Source organism: Zalophus californianus, chromosome 15, assembly GCF_009762305.2.
Source record: "Zalophus californianus isolate mZalCal1 chromosome 15, mZalCal1.pri.v2, whole genome shotgun sequence".
NCBI classification, from domain to species: Eukaryota; Metazoa; Chordata; class Mammalia; order Carnivora; family Otariidae; genus Zalophus; species Zalophus californianus.
In genome coordinates this window covers 56,735,666-56,756,070 of record NC_045609.1, presented here as the reverse complement: position 1 = coordinate 56,756,070, position 20,405 = coordinate 56,735,666, and the positions used below count along the sequence as shown (strand labels likewise).

Below are 20,405 nucleotides of genomic sequence, written 5' to 3'. Positions count from 1 at the left end.
TGCAGAAAATGAAAAAGAGCCCAGAAATGCTGTTCAAGCTACTAGAACAGATTTACTGTGGGTGTTCCACTTAATTATTTCTACTCCTGATTCTCACATGGCGCTGTGCTATTTGGGAGTCAAACACATTGAGAAATAACGTTTAGTTGTACATCCATAAGGATAGTGGCTTCAACTAAACTACAACTACAGACTGAAAAATGTAGAGGTCAATAAATACAATCAATTACAAAGTACCATCTCACATTATGGATACAATGAAATTCTAACAAAATATATTTTCAAATGCCAAACCCATAAATTTCAAAGGCATCCCAAATCCCCAAAAAAGCCACTTAAAATGTAAAACGTATTCATTGGGAAAACTTATGGTCAGCATTTTAAGAAGATGGGCTGTGGGGCATCTGGCTGGCTCAATCAGAACAGCATGCAACTCAATCCTGGGGTCATGAGATCAAGCCCCATGTTGGGTATAGAGATTATTAAGTAAACTTAAAAAAAAAAAGGCCGAACAAAAAAATAAATTTTGTAAGTACTAAATATGTTTTACATTAGTTTTCTAGAGTTGCTGAATTTTACCACATATTACCACAAACTAGGTGGCTTAAAACAACAGAAATACATTCTCTTGCAGTTCTGGAGACTGACAAGAAGGCAGAAATCAAGATCCTGGCAGGGCTATTCTCACCCCAAACACTAAGAAAGAATCCTTCTTTGCCTCATTGTAGCTTCTCGTGGTTGTCAGCATATCACTAAAGACAGACAAGAACTCCCAAGAGAGTAAGAGAAGAAAAAAGGAACAGAGAGGAACTACAAAAATAGCCAGAAAATGATTAACAAAATGGCAACAAGCACATACCTACTGGTAGTTGCTTTAAATGTAAATGGGCTAAATTCTCCAATCAAAAGACAAAGAGTGGCTGAATGAAAAAACAAAACAAACAAAACCCATCTCTATACTTTGTACAAAAGACTCACTTCAGACACATGCACATTGAAAGATGGAACAAGATACTCTTTGCAAATGGAAACCAAAAGAAAGTGAAGTATCTATACTTACATCAGACAAAACACTTTAAAACAAAGGCTGTGATAAGAGACAAAGCAGAATGTTACAGAACGATAAAAGGGTCAATCCAACAGGAAGATAAAACATTTTGAATATTTATGCACTCGGGGCATCTGGGTGGCTCAGTTTAGTGTCCCACTCTTGGTTTCAGCTAAGGTCATGATCTCAGGGTGCTGAGATTCAGTTCCCCACTCAGCACAGAATGTACTTGAGATTCTATCCCTCTCCCTCTACCCCTCCCCAACTCGTGCCCGTGCCCTCTCTCTAAAATAAATAAAATCTTGGGGCACTTGGGTGGCTCACATGATCCCAGGGTCCTGGGATCGAGCCCCTCATTGGGCTCCCTGCTTGACAGGAAGCCTGCTTCTCCCTCTCCCACTCCCCCTGCTTGTGTTCCCTCTCTCGCTGTGCTTCTCTCTGTCAAACAAATAAATCAAATCTTAAAAAAAATAAAATATTTTAAAATAAATTTATGCACCCAACATAGGAGCACCTAAATATATAAAGCAAATACTAACACACCTAAATGCAAAAATAAACAGCAATGCAATAATGACAGGGGACTTTAATAACCTACTTACATCGATGGATAGATCATACACAGAAAATCGGTAAGACACACTGATCTTAAAGTAAACATCAGACCAGACAGGCTTAACAGATATTTACAGAACATGCCATCCAAGAGCAACAAAACATACATTATTTTCAAGTGCATATAGATCCAAGATTACGTGACAGATCATTTCCCAAGATAAACCACAAACAATTATTAATAAATTTAAGAGAACTGAAATCATATCAAGCGTCATTTCCAACCACATGGTATGATACCAGAAACTACACAAAGAAAGCTGGAAAATTCACAAATACGTGGAAATTACACCACATGCTACTAAACAACAAATGGGTCAAAAGAAATCAATAGAAAAATTGGGGCGCCTGGGTGGCTCAGTTGGTTAAGCGTCTGCCTTCGGCTCAGGTCATGATTCCAGAGTCCTGGAATAGAGCCCCACGTTGGGCTCCCTGATCAGTAGGGAGGCTGCTTCTCCTTTCCCTCTGCCCCTCTCCCTGCTTGTGTGCTTACGCGGGCACTCTGTTATTCTCTCTCCCTCTCAAATAATAAATAAAATCTGTTAAAAAAAAAAAGAGAAATTAAATAAATACCTTGAGAAAGAAAAATGAAAATGTAAGAAACCAAAATTTATGGGATGCAGTAGAAGAAATGCTAAGAGAGAAGTTCTTAGTGACAAATGCCTACCTCAAGAAACAAGAAAAGTATCAAACAACCTGCTGTACCGCTCATAAAGAAGATAAAGAAGAACAAAGCCCTCACTTAGTAAAGAAAGGAATTAAAGATTAGAGCAAAAATTAATGAAATATAGACTAAAAAGACACCAGAGGAAAAAAAAGAATCAATGAAATGAAAAGCTGGTTCCCTGAAAAGATAAACAAAATTGACAAACCTGTAGCTACACTCACCAAGAAAGAGAGAACTCAAATAAAATCAGAGAAAGAGAGAAGAGATGTTATAACTGATACCACAGAAACACAAAGGATCATAAGAGACTGCTATGAACAATTATATGCCAACTGGACGACCTAGAAGAAATCGATAAATTTCTACAAACATACAACCTACCAAAACTGAATCATGATGAAATAAAAAATATGAACAGATTGATTACTAGTAAGGAGACTGAATCAGTAATCAATAAGCTCCCAATGAACAAAGTCCAAGACCACAGAGTTTCACTGGTGAATTCTACCAACCATGCAAAAAAGAATTAACACCAATCCTTCTCAAACTCCTCCAAAAGACAGAAAAGGAGGAAACTCTTCTAAACTCATTTTAGGAGACCAGCACTACCCTAATAACCAAAACCAAGCAAGGATACCACAAGAAAAGAAAACTACAAGCTAACACCCTGACACACACAGATACAAAAATCCTCAACAAAATATTAAGAAACCCAGAGCAATAATACGTTGAAAGGATTATTCATCATGATCAAGTGTGACTTACTTCCGGTTTGCAAGGATGGCTCAACATCTATAAAATCAGTCAATGTGACACACTACAGTAACAAAATGAAGGATAAAAATCAGATGATCATCTCTACAGATGCAGGGAAGGCACTGGACAAAATTCAACATCCATTTATGATAAGAACTCTCAATAACATGCCTCACCATAATAAAAGCCATATATGACAAGCCACCTACTAATTTCATACTCAATGGTGAAAAGCTGAAGGCTTTTTCTCTAAGATCAGAAACAAGACAAAGATGCCCACCCACTGTTACCACTTTTATTCAACATAGTATTAGAAATCCTAGTCAGAACAATTAAGCAAGAAAAAGAAACTTTATAAAGGGCAAATTGGAAAGGAAGAAATAAAACTATCACTATTTGCAGATGACATGGTATTACATAAAGAGAATTCTGAAGATTCCATCAAAACAGTATTAGAACAAATGAATTCTGTAAGGTTGCAAAATACAAATACACAAAAATCTGTTGCATTTATATACACAAAAAATGAACTACCAAAAAGAAAACAATCCCACTTCCAACGGCACCAAAAAGAATAAAATACTTAGATATAAATTTAACCAAGAGGATGAAATACCTGTATAATGAAAACAAGACATTGATGAAAGAAACTGAAGCAAGACACAAATAGAAAGATAGTCCATGCTCCTGACTGAAATTACTATTGTTAAAATGTCCACACTACCCAAGTCAATATACAGATCCAATGCAATCCTTACCAAAATTCCACTGGCGTATTTCACAAAAACAGAGTAATTCTAAAATTTGTATGAACTGTAAAAGACCCTGAGGAGCCAAACCAATCTTGAGGAAGAAGAATACAGCTGGAAACATCATGCTCCTTGATTTCAAACTATACTACAAACTATTAATGATTAAGACAGTATTGTATTGGCATAAAAACAGACACACAGATCAGAGGAACAGAACAGACAGCCCAGAAATAAACCCAAGCATATATGGTCAATTTATGACAAAGGAGCCAAGAATATACAACGGAGAAAGGACAGTCTCTTCAATAAATAGTATTAGAAAAACTGGACAGCCACATGCAAAAAAATGAAATTTGACACTATCCTACACCATACACAAAAATTAACTCAAAATGGATTAAAGATCTGAACCACAAAACTCCTAGAAGTAAACAAAGGCAATAAGGTCTTTGACATCAGTCTTGGTAATGATTTTTTTTTATCTGACACCAACAGCAAAAACAACAAAAGCAAAAATAAACAAGTTGGACTACATCAAACGAAAAAGCCTCTGCACAGCAAAGGAAACCATCAACAAAGTGAAAAGGCACCTGAATGAGAGAAAATATTTGCAAATGATATGCCTGAAAATGGACTAATATCCAAAATATATAAAGAATTCACAAATCAAAAGCAAAAAATCCCCTCAAATAATCCAATTAGAAATGGGCAGAAAATCTAAAGACATTTTTCCAAAGAAAGATATATAGATGGCTAACAGATACATGAAAAGATGTTCTACATCATTAATCATCAGGGAAATGCAAATGAAAACCACAATGACCTATCACCTCACACCTGTTGGAATGGCTATTATCAACTAGAAATAAGCGTTTGCAAGATGTGGAGAAAAGGGAACTCCTGTGCACTGTTGGTGGGAATGTAAACTGGCACAGCCACCATGGAAAATGGTATTAGGAAAAAAAGAGAAACCACATTTACATTATATGAAATATACAGATACAATTATCATTAGCTAAATGAGGCAAACTTTCTCCCACCTCGTGAGTATATAGCTACATATTCTTAGTGAGAAAAATTACGTATTTTTACATGAGCTTGGGGAGCTACTCTACTGCCCATTCTTTACATATCCTGCTTTGTCCTTAAAGATGAATAAAGAGGGGCGCCTGGGTGGCTCAGTTGGTTAAACGACTGCCTTCGGTTCAGGTCATGATCCTGGAGTCCCGGGATCGAGTCCCGCATCAGGTTCCCTGCTTGGTGAGGGGCCTGCTTCTCCTTCTAACCCTCCCCGCTCTCATGTACTCTCTCTCTCTCATTCTCACTCTCTCAAAATAAATAAATAATCTTTTTTTTTAAAAAAAAGATGAATAAATAGCCTTTATTCTCATAAACATTTTATAAGGCAACCATCTTTGAGAACACTAGTTTCGTTCTCATGCCCCAATATATACAATATTTCCTAATATCATGTCAACTTTTCTGTCCTGAAATGCATGGGTCTATTCAACAATGCAAATCAACATAATAATTTCCCTCAAAATATTGTATTTAGAAGGCCCTCCAAGACCTTATTTTACAGATAAGAAAACCAAGATGCAGAGATGAAGCATCAAAAGCACTCAAAACCATATAGCTACAGTCAAAGCTATACTAGAACCTAGTGCTCCTCCCCCAGGATTTTCCCCACTCTACACCACTGCCTAAGATGGGACTATTTTTGCTAAGAAAAAGTATGTGGTAGTTCTGTTGGCAAAAAGCATACAAACAAGTATTTTTGCCACCCTATCCTATAGAATGTAGCAATAAATGTGATAATGATGTGTTAATTACCATCACCCAAACCATTACACAGAGCTGTAAATGTATAAAAGTTTTGAATAGACCAAACACAATGCAATTTAAATTCTAGAGAGAAGAATCATCGTTCTTTATTACAAAAATATTTAGACAAAACTATGTTATAATTTTATTATATCTAAAAAGCAAATTCTGTCAATCAGCTTCAACAGATTTCTTTCAAGCGATCTATTATTTATTAAGTAAAGATGAAGGTCCTTGTTTCTTAGTCAATTCTCACAACCCTCCTACACAGTATTTAATACTATTTAATATAACAATGAACTAAAGTTAGTTCTCTCTACATCCCATAGCTGGTAAAGTGTGAAGATAAAATTTGTACCCAGGTCTGCTTGATCCAAAATCACATTTTGTTGTTGTTATATGCAAGTGCTTCCAGAATGGGCCTTAGAATGTGATGAACAAGTGAAGAAATGATGAAAGGAATTAAAACTTGTGAATGCAAAATACATTTAACACCCTCTTCCATCCTATCAAGATACAATCTTTAAAGGGTTAGGTACCCATGGTTAATAATTGAAAAGCATACAAATTCATGCCTAAAATTATTTTTGTACATTATGTATTTTCTCTGGAAGTACAAATGTTCTTCATGTAACTTGGTGTTTTAAAAAGAAAAGACTCAATGGTTAACTTCAAGAAAGGTTGCAACTTTTAACTTTTTTAAAATTCATAAATGGACAAAAGCCAGAAGAGACAAAACTATTTGCACTGTATCAAAATAAAATTGTTTTACAGATTTAATATAAACAATGATGCAAATAGAGCAAAAAACATTCACTAAAAAGTAAAAAGACTTCATTGAATATGTATGTTTCACTACGGAACTGTCTAGTTAATGTCATCCTCTTAAGTATGATCACCATTATTTCCACTTCTAAAGTCTTTCCTATCTCCATGGGCTTCTGAAGATATCGGTTTCCTCCTAGACTAAAATCCAGGTATCCCCCACTTTTCAAAAATTTGTATTACACCATCTCGCTTTTATAAAAAATGGCAAAAACTGAAACAGTGATCAGCATTTGTTTCACAGCAAGCTGTTACAGAGGCAGTGTGCGTCCTGAGCAGCTAGAGTGGCACCACCAGGCTCCTTCCCTTGAACTACACTCAGCATCAAGCCACCCTAACTTTGAACTGTATCTGTGAGCATCTGTACTTTACCTCAATTTTTTTCTTGCATACATTAACAAGATGTGTCCCAGGGAATCAGAAAAACCCAGGAGAGCTTATTTCTTGGGTCTGGGAATGTGCAAAATTTTTTCCATATAAATAGTTGGTAATTGCTTCTTTGCTCTACGCCATTTCAGCTTACAGAAGGTTTCATAGAAATGCTCTACTTTCAGATAGGAGAGGGGAACCTGCATATGCATACATTTATTTTAAAAGTTAATTCGGGGGGGGATGGGGTTAGCCTGGTGATGGGTATTAAAGAGGGCATGTATTGAATGGAGCACTGGGTGTTATACGCAAACAATGAATCATGGGACACTACATCAAAAACTAATGATGTAATATATGGTGATTAACATAATAAAATTAAATTAAAAAAAAGAAAGGGACCTAAATCTCCCTAATAACAGTAAAAAAATAAATAAAAGCTAATTCAGTTACTTCTTAATTTGATGCATTTCCAAACATACATCAATTTATTTACAAACACACAAAAAAAAGAAACACAAAGGATGGAGCTGTATAGAATAGAGAAGAAAGATGAATGAAAACTGTATCATGAAAAAGCAATTTACTCATTCCTAAAAGAACATTCTTGGCAGAATCCTAGGCTGCGTTATTGGACCAAACATCTGAAGATCCTGTATATACGCCATCTGAGACCAAGGACCCGTTAAGCAACAAGTTTTAAAGTGTGCTATTTATTTCATACTCCAGTCAAATATAACAGCAACAGTTATCATTACTATTATTGCTTATACTTCTGTTCTTGAGTCACAAAAACCAGATGCTGATAGCAACATGATCTGACAATGGATCCTTCCTTTCGGTTTCTTAATACAGCGCTTATTCTTTACCTTTTTTACATGCCAGTGGATATTCATATTCCTCAAAACAGTTTATTTCATCTGGATTACTTGTTAAACAGTATCTGACAAAACATGGATTGGGTGACTTAGGTACAATAATTACTAAAGGTATTCTTACCTAACCATCTTTATACAGTTTTAAAAAATAATTTTTTAATGTCTAGGAGATAATAAACATTTTTTAATCATTTAAAAAGAACAAACTTTCCACTTTTTCCAAAGTAAAATTTAAAACCTTAGAAAAGGAGAAAAGAGAAGGGTAAAAAATGTCTGGGTCATCAACATCTCTGGTCCCGTCTTTGCCAGATCAGTTTATTTTTTTTTTTAATCAGTGTAGCTATGTTAGAATAACTCTTCTCCATCAATATACATTTTCTTGCTTTTTAAAAAAAAGATTTACTTATCTGAGAAAGTTGAGCGAGAGAGAGAGAGAGAGAGAGAGAGAGGAGAAAGTGCGCACAAGCGAGTGAGAGAGCACGAGTGGGGAGGTGGGGCAGAGGGAGAGGCAGACTCCCCGCTGAGCAGGGAGCCCGACGTTGGACTCAATCCCAGGATCCTGGGATCATGACCTGAGCCGAAGGCAGACGCTTAACCGACTGAGCCACCCAGGAGCCCCATTCTTGCTTTTAAAAGATCGAAATCTGTGGATAACTTAATCTTCTTGGTAGTTTACAGTCTTGAACAACACAACTCATTCGAGGTTGGACTGTAAACTATGTGGCCTACTGTTTACTAGAAAAATTAAGTCCCACAGTTTTATAGCTCCTGATAACTCCTACCTAGTCTTCTCACCTAATACGGAAAATTCTAGTTTCTCTTGTCTTTTGCCCATTTATGAATGTACTCTTGCCTTGCACCAATAAAATGTACTAATCTTTGATACAGTATATGTTATTTCAAGATTAAACAGAAGTTCTTTGCCTAAGGCGAAAGGGGCCAAAAGGAATGTTATCTTTTAGATAAGATTATATGTTGGTAGCCATAGCAATGGGTCTTGAAACTGTTTTTTAGCAGATATACATGTGGATTTCTAACTCTCTGCATATGTCTATTTTAACATGCCAAAATTATTTTAATAAACACAAGGAGCTATATATACTAATAGACACACAAAAATTAGTTGTACAAGTCTCACATGGAAAATAGCTTTACCACTTCAATCATACTTCTTGTTCTTTCAAAAAAGTCAATAAAGCAAAAATTCTAGTACCTCTTAAAAAAATTGTTTGGAAATTAACCCATATTATTTATCTTTATCCTGACATATTCTCTTCCTAGAACAGAAACCAATCTAGATAAAGTAGCTAACACAGTATCATAAAAATATTATTGCCATAGTTAACTTCACCAATAGGTAAATAATAAGTAAAATTTTAGTACACTGGCCACTGAACATAGGTGATATATTAAACAAATCATTTTAAAAGATGTATCAGTTGTATTAAACACTCACAGAAAAATAACCAGCTTAAAGGTTTTTTTTTTAAAACAGCAATTCCCAATGATTATGGACTGCTTAATGCCTATACATAATTAAAATATCACCGTACTGTGATCAGGACAAGCTAATCAAGTCTCATTTATACAAATTAAACTTTTTCTACTTCCTTACTAGCTGAATGAAAACTCACATAACCTAACACTTGTGATGAGATTAGTATTTATATCATTAATCATTCAATTAAAAAAGCTTTATTTCAACACAGGGACAGAGTCACATTTATGTTCCTCTCATTTTTTATTCTTAGCAAAGGCAAGGAACTTCCCATTTTATTTTGATGGGAATTTCTCCCCATTACTTTTGTCACAACATCTTCCTATACCTATTACTGAAGCATTTTATCTAAGATCAGTGATGTTTGAATTACCAAACAGCATATTTCTTTAAAGATTTATGTAATCTCTATACCCAGCGTGGGGCTCAAACTTACAACCCTAAGATCAAGAGTCGCATGCGCTTCCAACTGAGCCAGCCAGGTGCCCCCAAAACTGTATTATTTTTAAAATTTGCCAAATCACTCCTTCTCTTTCTCAGTAATTACACACAATTCAACAACTTCCCTCTTTAGCACACATTTAAAAATATTACCAACTGCACCAAATCTAAGTCACAGAAGGTTAAAACTAAGAAGGCATTTGGCTAAAGTCAAGGAATCCTAAATCCTGACCCCAATCTGCTTTACCCTGTTTGCCCCTCCACCCTCGCCCCCAACCCTTGAGTTGTCTGGGAAGGATATGAATAGAAGAAAAGGCCAGGCAGCTACACACTGTTACTAGAAGGCTTTTATTACAAACTTCAAAGTGCCTTGAACTAGGCCAGTCCACATGGAAGGCTCATAGAGCTTAAGGCTCAGAATCAGTATCACTTGGATAGCCTTTGCTTGCTGCCTTTCCTCTTTGTCAGCCTATGCTCAAATCTCAGCCAATGGTGAAGAAAAACTAAGCCAGTGGAAACATTCAGCTCAGAAACCTACTCAGCTCTGAATACCACCAACAAAACTAAAAAACCAAGAAGAATGAGGAAAGCCAAACAGGATGATAATACTAGAGAAAGGGGCAAGGCATTCCAGGACAGAAAATTTAAAGAGTAATTATGTTACCAGTAAGATTTTGGGCAGAGAAACCAGAGTTCTTTAATGTAATATAACCCAAATAAGCAATTAGAAGTTGTAAACAAAGAAAAAAGAGGCAACTTGGTAGAACCAAACAGAAAAGTCTAAAAGGAGGGCATATGTCCTTAATGTTTAAGATTAAAGAGCACAGGCTTTTGAATTCCAGTCCTGGGTCTACCACTCTTTAGCTCAGTGATCATGAATGAAATCCTTAATCTTTCCAAATCTGTTTCTCTACCTGTTTAACAGTAACATCAAAGGGATCTTGTTTGGCACACAGGAAAAGCTCAATATCTGTTAGCTTTTTAAAGAATTAATAAAACAACAAAAACTTGTCTTCTCCATATTTAGGTATTTCATTTATTTAAATTTACAATGGGGATAGGAGGTGGAAAAAGGGAGACCGTAGTACACAAAAGGCTGCCAAGAAGATTCAATAGTAAATATGATGCCTGGGATTTGCATCAAAATAATCCATTGGGAATAAAATACTGGCCATCAGTTGAGATAGCTAGGGTGTTCATGGTTTTATTCTTTCTGTTTTCATCTATGTTTGAAATTTTCCAAAATGAAAGATTTTTTAAAAAATTCCTTTCTCTTTAATTAATATGGTTGAAGAAGTAAACAAGTTCTAGCATCCTTTCTACCTTTGATAAATCATGAATCTAAAAGACAAAAAAGGACAACAGAAGTATATAGACAAATGCCTACAATGACTAGAAAATATGCCTACATTGATTGTGAGGGAAGGAAAGTATTCAGGCAGAAGCCTACAAATTCCCATACAATGGAGATAATAAAAAAAGTGAAAAAACAAGTACACATCAAGCTGAACATAATATGTCTCAGTTAACAAAGTCAACAATTCTCTCTTCTACATCATTGTACACGTTTTTTGAAATTTGTATAAACCAGTATTTATTTATTTGCTTATTTATTTGTTTAAGTAATCTCTACACCCAACGTGGGGCTCAAACTCATGAGCCCAAGATCAAGAGTCGTATGCTCCTTCAACTCAGCCAGCCAGGCACCCCTAAACCAATAATTCTAAACATACATGCTTCTTATGTTAAATTAGATGTGAATTCTGTTGTACAAAATATATATATATACGTGGGTGTATATATATATTTTTTTCTTCACATTTTCACATGTGGGATTTTCTTTCACCAAGCAAAATACACCCTATAGATCCTCTTAAAATTAGTTTTTCTTCCCCTTCACATTATAAGTTTAGGAGACAGAGAACTTGCCTTTACTCTATGGAAACAAACCTCTAAAAAGCCAACTAGTAAGAGAAACATACGCAATAATCATTTATTAATGATGATGATAAAATGACTCAGATTTTATGAAAAGTAAGCTAATAGTGAAATCAAATAATGGTCACAGACTATCTAGTATTACTAATGAGAATAAAAATGCTCATCATACAACAGTTTTCCAATAACAGCAGCTCTCATGGGAAATTATATTGGTGTTAACATCTTCTAACCTAAACATAAGTCTTGATGTGTTAGCATACTTAACAGAAGTGGAAAACGTCTACGTAACTTCATACAGCAATTGCAGCAAGTTAAATAAAAAATTTGCTTCTGGAAGAGTTCAATTCTGTGTTTTACTTTTACCTGGTAAGTTAGGTAAATATTTCAGACATTAAAATATCACACAATTATTTCTGTGGATAAGAGGAAGCATTTATGGTAAGGGAAATCCCCTGATTGCTTCAGTAAGAGTTATTACTCAATGTTTCCCAACTGACCAATTATTTTTTAATACCCATCTTTATCTTCCTACATTCCTAAATACAGGTAATAAAATAGTGTATGTAAAAGGGTTTTTTTTTTTTTTTTTAAGTATAAAATGGGCTATGTAGGTATAAGATGGTGACACCATTAATGTAGATTTTTCTAGAGCTTTCTATATGTCAAATTTTGGAGAATTTGTTTATTCCCCTACCTTATTACACTTACTAAAAATCTTGTGAGACAATTTTGTTTCTACATGATCCAGTTCAAACTTTGTAAAAAAAAAACTGTGATGGACTACTTCTAATGATTTAGAAGTTATAAAAAACTTCCTTACTTCAAATGGTAAAGTACAATTATAATAGTTTTGAATACAACTGAAAAATACAATTATGTAAATTTTTTCTCTTTAGTATAAAACATCTCAAACATATTAATTTCTTGTTTCCAAATACCAGAACTTCAAATATAAGTCTATAAATTACTGTTACATACATTCCTTTTTCTTGTAGCCCTTTGACTTATCCTGCTCTTAAAATTCAAAAATACACATTACCCAAAACTGGATGATAAGAACTTCATTATCATTCGGTCACTCAACAAAAACTGGCTTTACACATGTAACTTCCTTGGACTACATAACATTCAGAAAACTGATTATGTGATAAATCAAAAGAATCCATATTTCTCTCTAACAAAAAAGAAATGTGGAACAAAAGGAAAAAAAACAAGAATCATTATAAGGTGTCAACTATACAGCCTTCCTAACATACCCCTCACAATCCATTAAGTAAAGGATTCTTAAACTAATTCTCCCACCTACCTCTTAAGATTCTCAATTTCATCCTTAAGACATCATTACACCTGACACTTAATGACACCAAATCTAACCAATTCAAAAATCAGACTCACTACTCACAAAATTCAAAAGTCTTTTAAAACAGTGTTGTTTAGAACCATAGATAAGATCATATAACTTGCAATAAGTAAATATAAACTATCAAATACCTGAGTTTCATAAAATGCAACTAAAAAATACAATCTTAAATTTCAAAAATACCGCTATTGGATAGATTTCTCTCACCACTCAAACTTAGAAAAGATTCAGACAAAATATCTATATAAAGGTATCCCTCTGAATCCAAACTTTTGTTATTTACTATTCAAAACTCAAGCATAGAACAGATTTAAATAACATGGTTTACCACGTTATGTGAATTTGATACATGGTATAGAAAGGCAGGAATTTCGAAGATTTGGATAGCAAAATATATCTGTGTTGTGACACAACTCCATCAAATAACCCAACAATTTTGGGGCCCCTGGCTGACTCAGTCAGTAGAGCATGCAACTCTTGATCCTGGGGTCATGAGTTCAAGCCCTATGACGGGTGGAGAGATTACTTAAAAAAAAAAAAAAAGAAACAAACAAAACACAGGGCACCTGGGTGGTTCAGTCGGTTAAGTTTCCAACTCTTGGTTTTAGGCTCAGGTCATGATCTCAGGGTCGTGAGATCAAGCCCCTCATGGCGCTCTGTGCACATCACAGAGTCTGCTTGAGATTCTCTCCCTCTCCCTCTGCCCCCCCCCCGCCTGTGCTCTCTCTAAAATACAGTATTTTACTATATGTGCTGCCAAAGCGAGCACTAAAATACAGTATTTTAAAAAACCACAATTTTAATAATTCATATAAAAGATATTAAAGCCTTTCCAGTATTCTAGTTCTCTCCTATCAACCCACTACTATATACATTATTCCCTTTACAAAGTATTTTGAAGTTTCCTTCTGATCTGTAATTATTTTTAAATTGAGAGTATGATAAAAAAAAATTTGCAAATCATACACTAATGTGGGTCTAGTAACCAGAATATACTCTTACATCTCAACAATAAAAAGACAACTCAATTTTAAAATGAGTTAGGGATCTGAATACACATTTCTCCAAAGAAGATACGCAAATGGCCAATAAGCATGTGAAAGAATGCTCAACATCACCGGGGTCATTAGGGAAATGCAAATAAAAACCCACAATGAGATACCACTTCAGACCTACCCACTAAAATAACTATAATCAAAAAGACAGACAATAACAAGTGTTAGCAAGGGGGTAGAGAAAATGGAATCCTCATACACTGCTCGTGGGAATATAAAATACTGCATCTGCTTTGGAAAACAGTTTGGCAGTTCCTCAAAAAGTTAAAACAGTTATCATGTGACCCAGCAATTTCACTCTTAGGTACATACCCAAGAAAAGTGAAAACAAATGTTCATAGCAACATAATTCACAACAGGCAAAAAGGGGAAACAGTCCAAATGCACATCAACTGATGGATAAACAAAACATAGTATGCCTATACAATGCAATATTATTTAGCCACAGAAAACACTAAGTGTTACAACACGGATGAATCTTGAAAACATGCTAAGAAGGCAGACACAAAAGACCATATATTGTATGATTACATTTATATGAAATACCCAAGATTGACAAATCCACAGAAATAAAGACTGGGGATGCCAATGGCTGGGTCGCAGATGGAATGGGAAATGACTGCTAATGGGTTTGGAGTTTCTTTTTCGGGTAATGGAAGTGTTCTGGAATTACATAGTGATATTTGAACAATGTAGCGAATTAACTAAAATTACTGAATTGTATATTTTAAAAGGGTGAATTTTATGGTATGTAAATTGTATTTCAATTGAAAAAAAAAATTCAAGGTAAGGACCACTGTACTTGGGATACTTCCTGCATACAAGAGACAATAAAATGAGCTAATAGTTCACACTGGAATTATCCCCAAAACAATGTGCAACTGTAAGGAGTAGTAAAAGAATTTTTTAAATATTCGCAAATAGAGTAGATAATCTGGAGGGTAGTGACGTTAAGTTTTTAACCTGAAACTACAAAAACAACAGCTTTGTTTATTCACATCTACCGAATATCCAGATTCCATTCAGCAGATGGGTAGACATAAAGGAAGTAAGAAGAGAGAAGTTCTGAGGCATATCAAAACAAATCAAACCCCTTTGCTGAGCTTCATAGCCAGTTTGCAAACCAGGAAAAATGAAAATAATAAATAATGAAAACCAATCTCATTATTTAACACATACTTTTATTTGCCACAAAGATACTTTTCAACTGTTTCCAAATACCAAATGCGACGTCTAAGGATGAAAATTTGTCAATACTAAGGGTGTTCAAAGAATACATATGCCACTGATTTTAGGCCATTCCAAAAATAGGTTTTGTGCAATGGAATATAGTATAGCCTCCAATGAGTTTACTTAAGAGACACTGTTTTGGATAACAGCATCATTCCTGTCAAGATGATTTAAAAAAACAATATGTGTCATTGTTGAGTTCCACAATGAAATTGTCAAATAAAGGAAACATTCCTCCCCTGAGCTAAGGAGAGAACTGCACTGTAAACCCCAAGGTGACTAACAAAAAGACCCCACTTTTTAACCTGCATTAGAAAATCCTACAACCTATCTTTGCAAACCTATCATCTATATCCCCTACATGAATCATGATTTGCAGTTTAAACAGACAAACAGTTTCAACCCATTCTTGTCCTTTGCCACTTTTGCCTGTTTCTCACGACAGAAATGCCTCTTCCGTATTCATCAAAATGAAGCAAAAATCTGCCACCTTCTTCATGAAGCTTTCCTACATCATTTCAAGAAATGTCTTTCACTTCTAAGCACTCCTAGCACTCGCTTGCACCATGGTATGGCACCTTTTGCCTTGTACTATTATTGAATACACTATATCTTCTCTAAGTACTAAAAGTTCCTGAAGGTTAGGGTAGCCTTCCCTTTTGTCCACCCACAGTGCCAGGTTCAAATTTAAATGAAGTACCTACCTAACTGCCTTTCATTTCTAAAAACAACACTAATACAAGCAGCTAAGTAATTAGGTGGGTGCTCAGAAGTGGCAAGTCTCCAGACACTGAACATCTAATTCTCACTGAAAGAAATTACAGGCCATCCAGTATAGCCCATAAGGCTAAAATTAAAAAAAAAAAAAAGGTGGGCGCCTGGGTGGCTCAGTTGGTTAAGCAACTGCCTTCAGCTCAGGTCATGATCCTGGAGTCCCTGGATCGAGTCCCGCATCAGGCTCCCGGCTCTGCAGGGAGTCTGCTTCTCCCCCTGACCCCAACCCCTCTCAAGAGCTCTCGCTCATTCTCTCTCTATAAAGAAAATCTTAAAAAAAAAAAAAGGTTATTCAGGGGCTTCTGGGTGGCTTAATTGGTTAAGCAACTGCCTTTGGCTCAGGTCATGATCCTGGAGTCCTGGGATCAAGTCCCACCTCAGGCTCCCTGCTCAGCAGGGAGTCTGCTTCTCCCTCGGACCCTCTTCCCTCTCGTGCTCTCTGGCTCTCATTCTCTCTCAAATAAATAAATAAAATCTTAAAAAAAAAAAAAAAGGTTATTCAGATGCTTCCTAGAATTGCTCCGGCTACAAGCACATTTGAGGGAATCAGGGCAATTTGAAAAAACTCTAAGTCAAAAAGACTTACTATGCTCTCCTTTTCCAACCAAGTTGAGTAACCTAAAATCAACACAACTTTCCCTACATTGGGAAGAGCTTTTTGAGAATACAGCAAGAATGAGCAGCAGCCAAGCAATAGGTTACATCACACCAAGCAGCAGAGAGAACTTCGACCTTCCTGGAATATGGACATAGTCCCAGAGGCCACCTCAATAATCACCTGGGTACCAAATATCCATCTTGATCATAATCACTGTCTGAAACTGCTACTGACTCCAATTCAACTAAACATAATAATGGAAACACAAACACCTCCACAATCCTGATGTACCCTACCACACAGTCCCCCCAAACAGGAGAATTAGATTTTGGAAATGAGAATTCATTTTTAATCCAAGACTGCTATAAATTAAATATCATTTAGAAACCAAATGACCCTAAAGTACTAAGAAAATCAGTCAACAGAATGAAATAGAAGGTTAACTGTTCAGAACCAATCTCATTAAAATAAACGAGGAATTATTACGTTGGCTAGTGACAACATAAAAGTTGCCTTTGGCATTATACGAGAATCAATCACCGCTAGCCTTTTTAAGTTTAGAAAGTTAACACTACTATTAATTTACTTAGAACTCTCCTCTTAAAAGAAATTACATATAACAAAAGAGAAAATAAGAAACCCAACTGATTTTAGCTGTGAGACTATCAACTATGAATTACTGCTCTGCACTCTGGACTTTAAATATCTCCTGAACTTTACTACCTTCAAAGTGGAAATTTGGAGTGAAAAGTATGCTTTAAGGAAACTGATGACCAGATTAAAATCCCCCTTCAAAAAAACCAATCAAAATTTGATATTCAATTCGGTTATTTACAGAGTTTTGTTAGTCATTAAGGGAAAAGAAAAAAAAAACACAACCTTGTCAAGCAGCAATAAATAACCACCAATACTAAAATGACTGATAAAAAGGGGGCCTGAGGCAGAAGCCAAGGATTCAAAACAAACACAATTAGAATAAGATAAACAACTCATTAAAACCATCTAAAGTAACAGTAACTTAGGAAAGCTACTGGGTTATAGTCAATTTCAAAACCTTTTAAAAACTAAAAAGCCCCTACCAAAAAAACCCAATCTCGAAAAAAGTGAAACAAATACAAGAACTAAAAATTCTTCAAAATAATTTCAGGATTTTTATATTCATAATTCTGAAAACTCATTAATTTCACACTTCTCAAAACCTGCATGCCTTCATAAACTTTCATATGATGGTTACAACTAATAATTCAAAAAGAGCTTAATCTGATGTAACATTTTAGCAAATGTAGGATAAATTTGAAAAAATACAAACAGAGACAGAGTAAATGATAACTGATGGCCAAAAGGCTTTCTGGAGGGCAGAGCTGGGCTTGGATTGGCAGGAGGGAAATTTTAAAATTTATCCACAAGTCAACTTACACCAAAAAATTGATTCGTGCCTTTACTACTTACACATGCATGTTTTTAAAAAATGTGCTTTTAACCTGTGGACAACCAAAGTGATATCAGACACCATAAAGCATTGTTGCCTATTTTAATTTTGATGTTACAGCCTAAATCCTTAACAAAATTCATATATATCTTCATAATGAAACACTGCAGGAATGGAAAGGCTCATAGTCTCTACGTAAAGGTTACCTTATGTTTCACTTAAAGTTTCTGTTTTGCTTTTTAATCTATTACAGAAAACATCTCTTGTGGGACATTGTAAAGGGCATACCCTCCTGTCAAGCCAGAAAGCTCAAACACAAAGACACTGAGCTAACCAAGTGCTGTAATTCTTCCAAACTGAGCCTCTCCACACCCCCTCCACCCTTCCCCCCAACAGATATGTCTATTAAATCAGTGTCTGTTCTCCCCCTCGCACAACAAAGAGAACTTCTCACCGCATGAAATTGCCGCTGAATGGACACCAGAAAGCAGGATTTGCATAATTCCTTCCAACGAAACCCTGTCGGGAAGGAGGGGATGAGGGGCCCAAGCGTACGGATAGAATCTCCTAGATTCTGCTGGGGAAGACCTGGTTCCCAAGAATATTCCCCACGGGGGGAGAAGGGGAGAAAGGGCTGGAATTCTGCGCCTCCCCGAAGACTGGGTCTGGGGGACGGAGGAGCACGAGAAAGCATTTCCCCACACAGCAGCAGCACCAAAGCAAAGATGGGGAAATAACAATGCTGGAGGACAGGAGAGTCAGACACAAGGATGGACTGGGGCTAGGGGGCGGCGGGCGGAGCGGAGACACCACACGGGCCACTTACTTTTTGGAGGGGGGTTAAATATATGAGTTAAGCCCTTATGGTCCCGCCGGCCGCCGCACAGAGGGAAACGGGACCTTGGGAGAGAAAAACAGACAAAACACACAGTGTGAGAGGAGCAGCTCGGCCGCCCGGCCCCTCCTGGGGCGCCCCCGTGCACACTCCCTCCTGCCCGTGGGGAAAAAGCCACCCGAGGCCCGAGAGGCTGGGGGTTGGGGGGGGCGAGGCTCTCGGCGAGGCCACGGCTCCGGCACATACCCGGGGAGGGGACAAGAGCGACTCCCGCTCCGGCTTCTCGGTCGGACCCAGTTCCACCCCCCTTCCTCCCCGCCGCGCACACACCGAACACAAATACACACACACCGACCCGAGCGTCGAGGATTAACTCCCCGGCCGCCGCCGCCGCCGCCGCCCGCAGAGGAAGTGCAGCCGCTGCCCCCCGCGGCCATGACACCCTACTTGGCTCGGTCAGGCGGACCCGGGGCCTGTGACAGCTCCGGCTCCCTCCGCCCCCATCTCCACCTCACGCCTCGCACACGCCCGAGAGCCGGGCGCCCGCCCGCCCGCCGCCGCGCGTGCACGCGGGGTCTGGGGCGCGCGCCGCCGCGCGTGGGGGAGGGGAGGCGCGGGAGGAGGGAAGGCGCCGGGCAGAGCGGAGGAAGGGGCTGAGCACGCCTCCCACCCCCGTGCCCGGCTCCGCGGAACCGGAGGCGGCGCCCCCGGTCAAGTGGCAGCGCCGCGGGGCGAGTCTCCACAATAAGCCGGCGGCGGCGCCGGGCGGCCGGGCCGGGAGGGGGGGAAGCGGGGGAGGGAAGGGGCACGCGCTCCCGCCCGAGAGCCCGCCCCGGGGAAGGCGCGCGGAGGGGAGGGGCCGACGCGCGTGCTCAAGCCCGAGCCGGGGAGAGCCCGCCCGGAGGTCGCGCGCGCCCGCACTCCGGGGGGTGGGGGAGGGGGACGCCCGAGCCAAAGAGGGCGGGCGGGCCGGAGCAGCAATTGCCTCTGCCCCGGCTCCCTCCCTGGTCCAGGGCAGCCGGTGGCGGGGCGGCCCGAGGGCCGGAAGCGGCCGGGGGAGTGTCTCACCTACACAGTGAATGAGCTTGTGGCGCCACGAGTCCAGTTCTTGCCGAAAGCCGCGTCTCTCAACGGAGCATTGCTGCCGCCTACACACCCTCGCCATCTTCTGCCGCCCGCCCGGCCCTGCCTCCGCCGCGGCCCCGCGCACGCCCAGCCGCGTCGCCCGGGGCCGCGCACGCACCCGCGGCCTGGGCGTCGCGCCTCCCGCCGGGGGCGGCGCGGGGGCAGGGCTGGCCTCACCTCGCGGTGGCCCCGGCGTGGCTCTGGGGGCTGCCTGGGCGTGCGCCGGCCCCGCGCTCGGCGGGGCGAGGCCGCGCGTGTGCGGTCCCCGTGTTTCTTGGCCGCGGCCAACGCCAGCTCTGGCCGCCGGGAAGGCGTCTTCGCCGGGCAGGAGCTCGCCCCGACCCCCGATCCTGCGCCGACTTCGCAAGGTGCCCCAAGGCCACCG

The 20,405-nt window shown here is 38.8% G+C and overlaps 1 protein-coding gene across 6 annotated transcripts in view; it reads right to left on the bottom strand.

The window, feature by feature from the left end:
• Nucleotides 1–20,094, bottom strand: part of LCOR (ligand dependent nuclear receptor corepressor) — a 137,017-nt gene extending 116,923 nt beyond the window's left edge. For 3 of the 6 annotated variants that reach the window (XM_027587516.2, XM_027587538.2, XM_027587544.1), the window contains exon 1: nucleotides 19,964–20,067. In XM_027587516.2, the coding sequence (XP_027443317.2) occupies nucleotides 19,964–20,060 (97 nt within the window). In that variant the 5' untranslated portion in view covers nucleotides 20,061–20,067. Of the gene's footprint in view, nucleotides 1–18,886; nucleotides 18,961–19,963 lie in introns of all 6 variants that reach the window. The other 3 variants (XR_003518682.1, XM_027587524.2, XM_027587533.2) reach the window with 3 other exon arrangements.
• Between the last annotated feature and the right edge of the window lie 311 nt (nucleotides 20,095–20,405).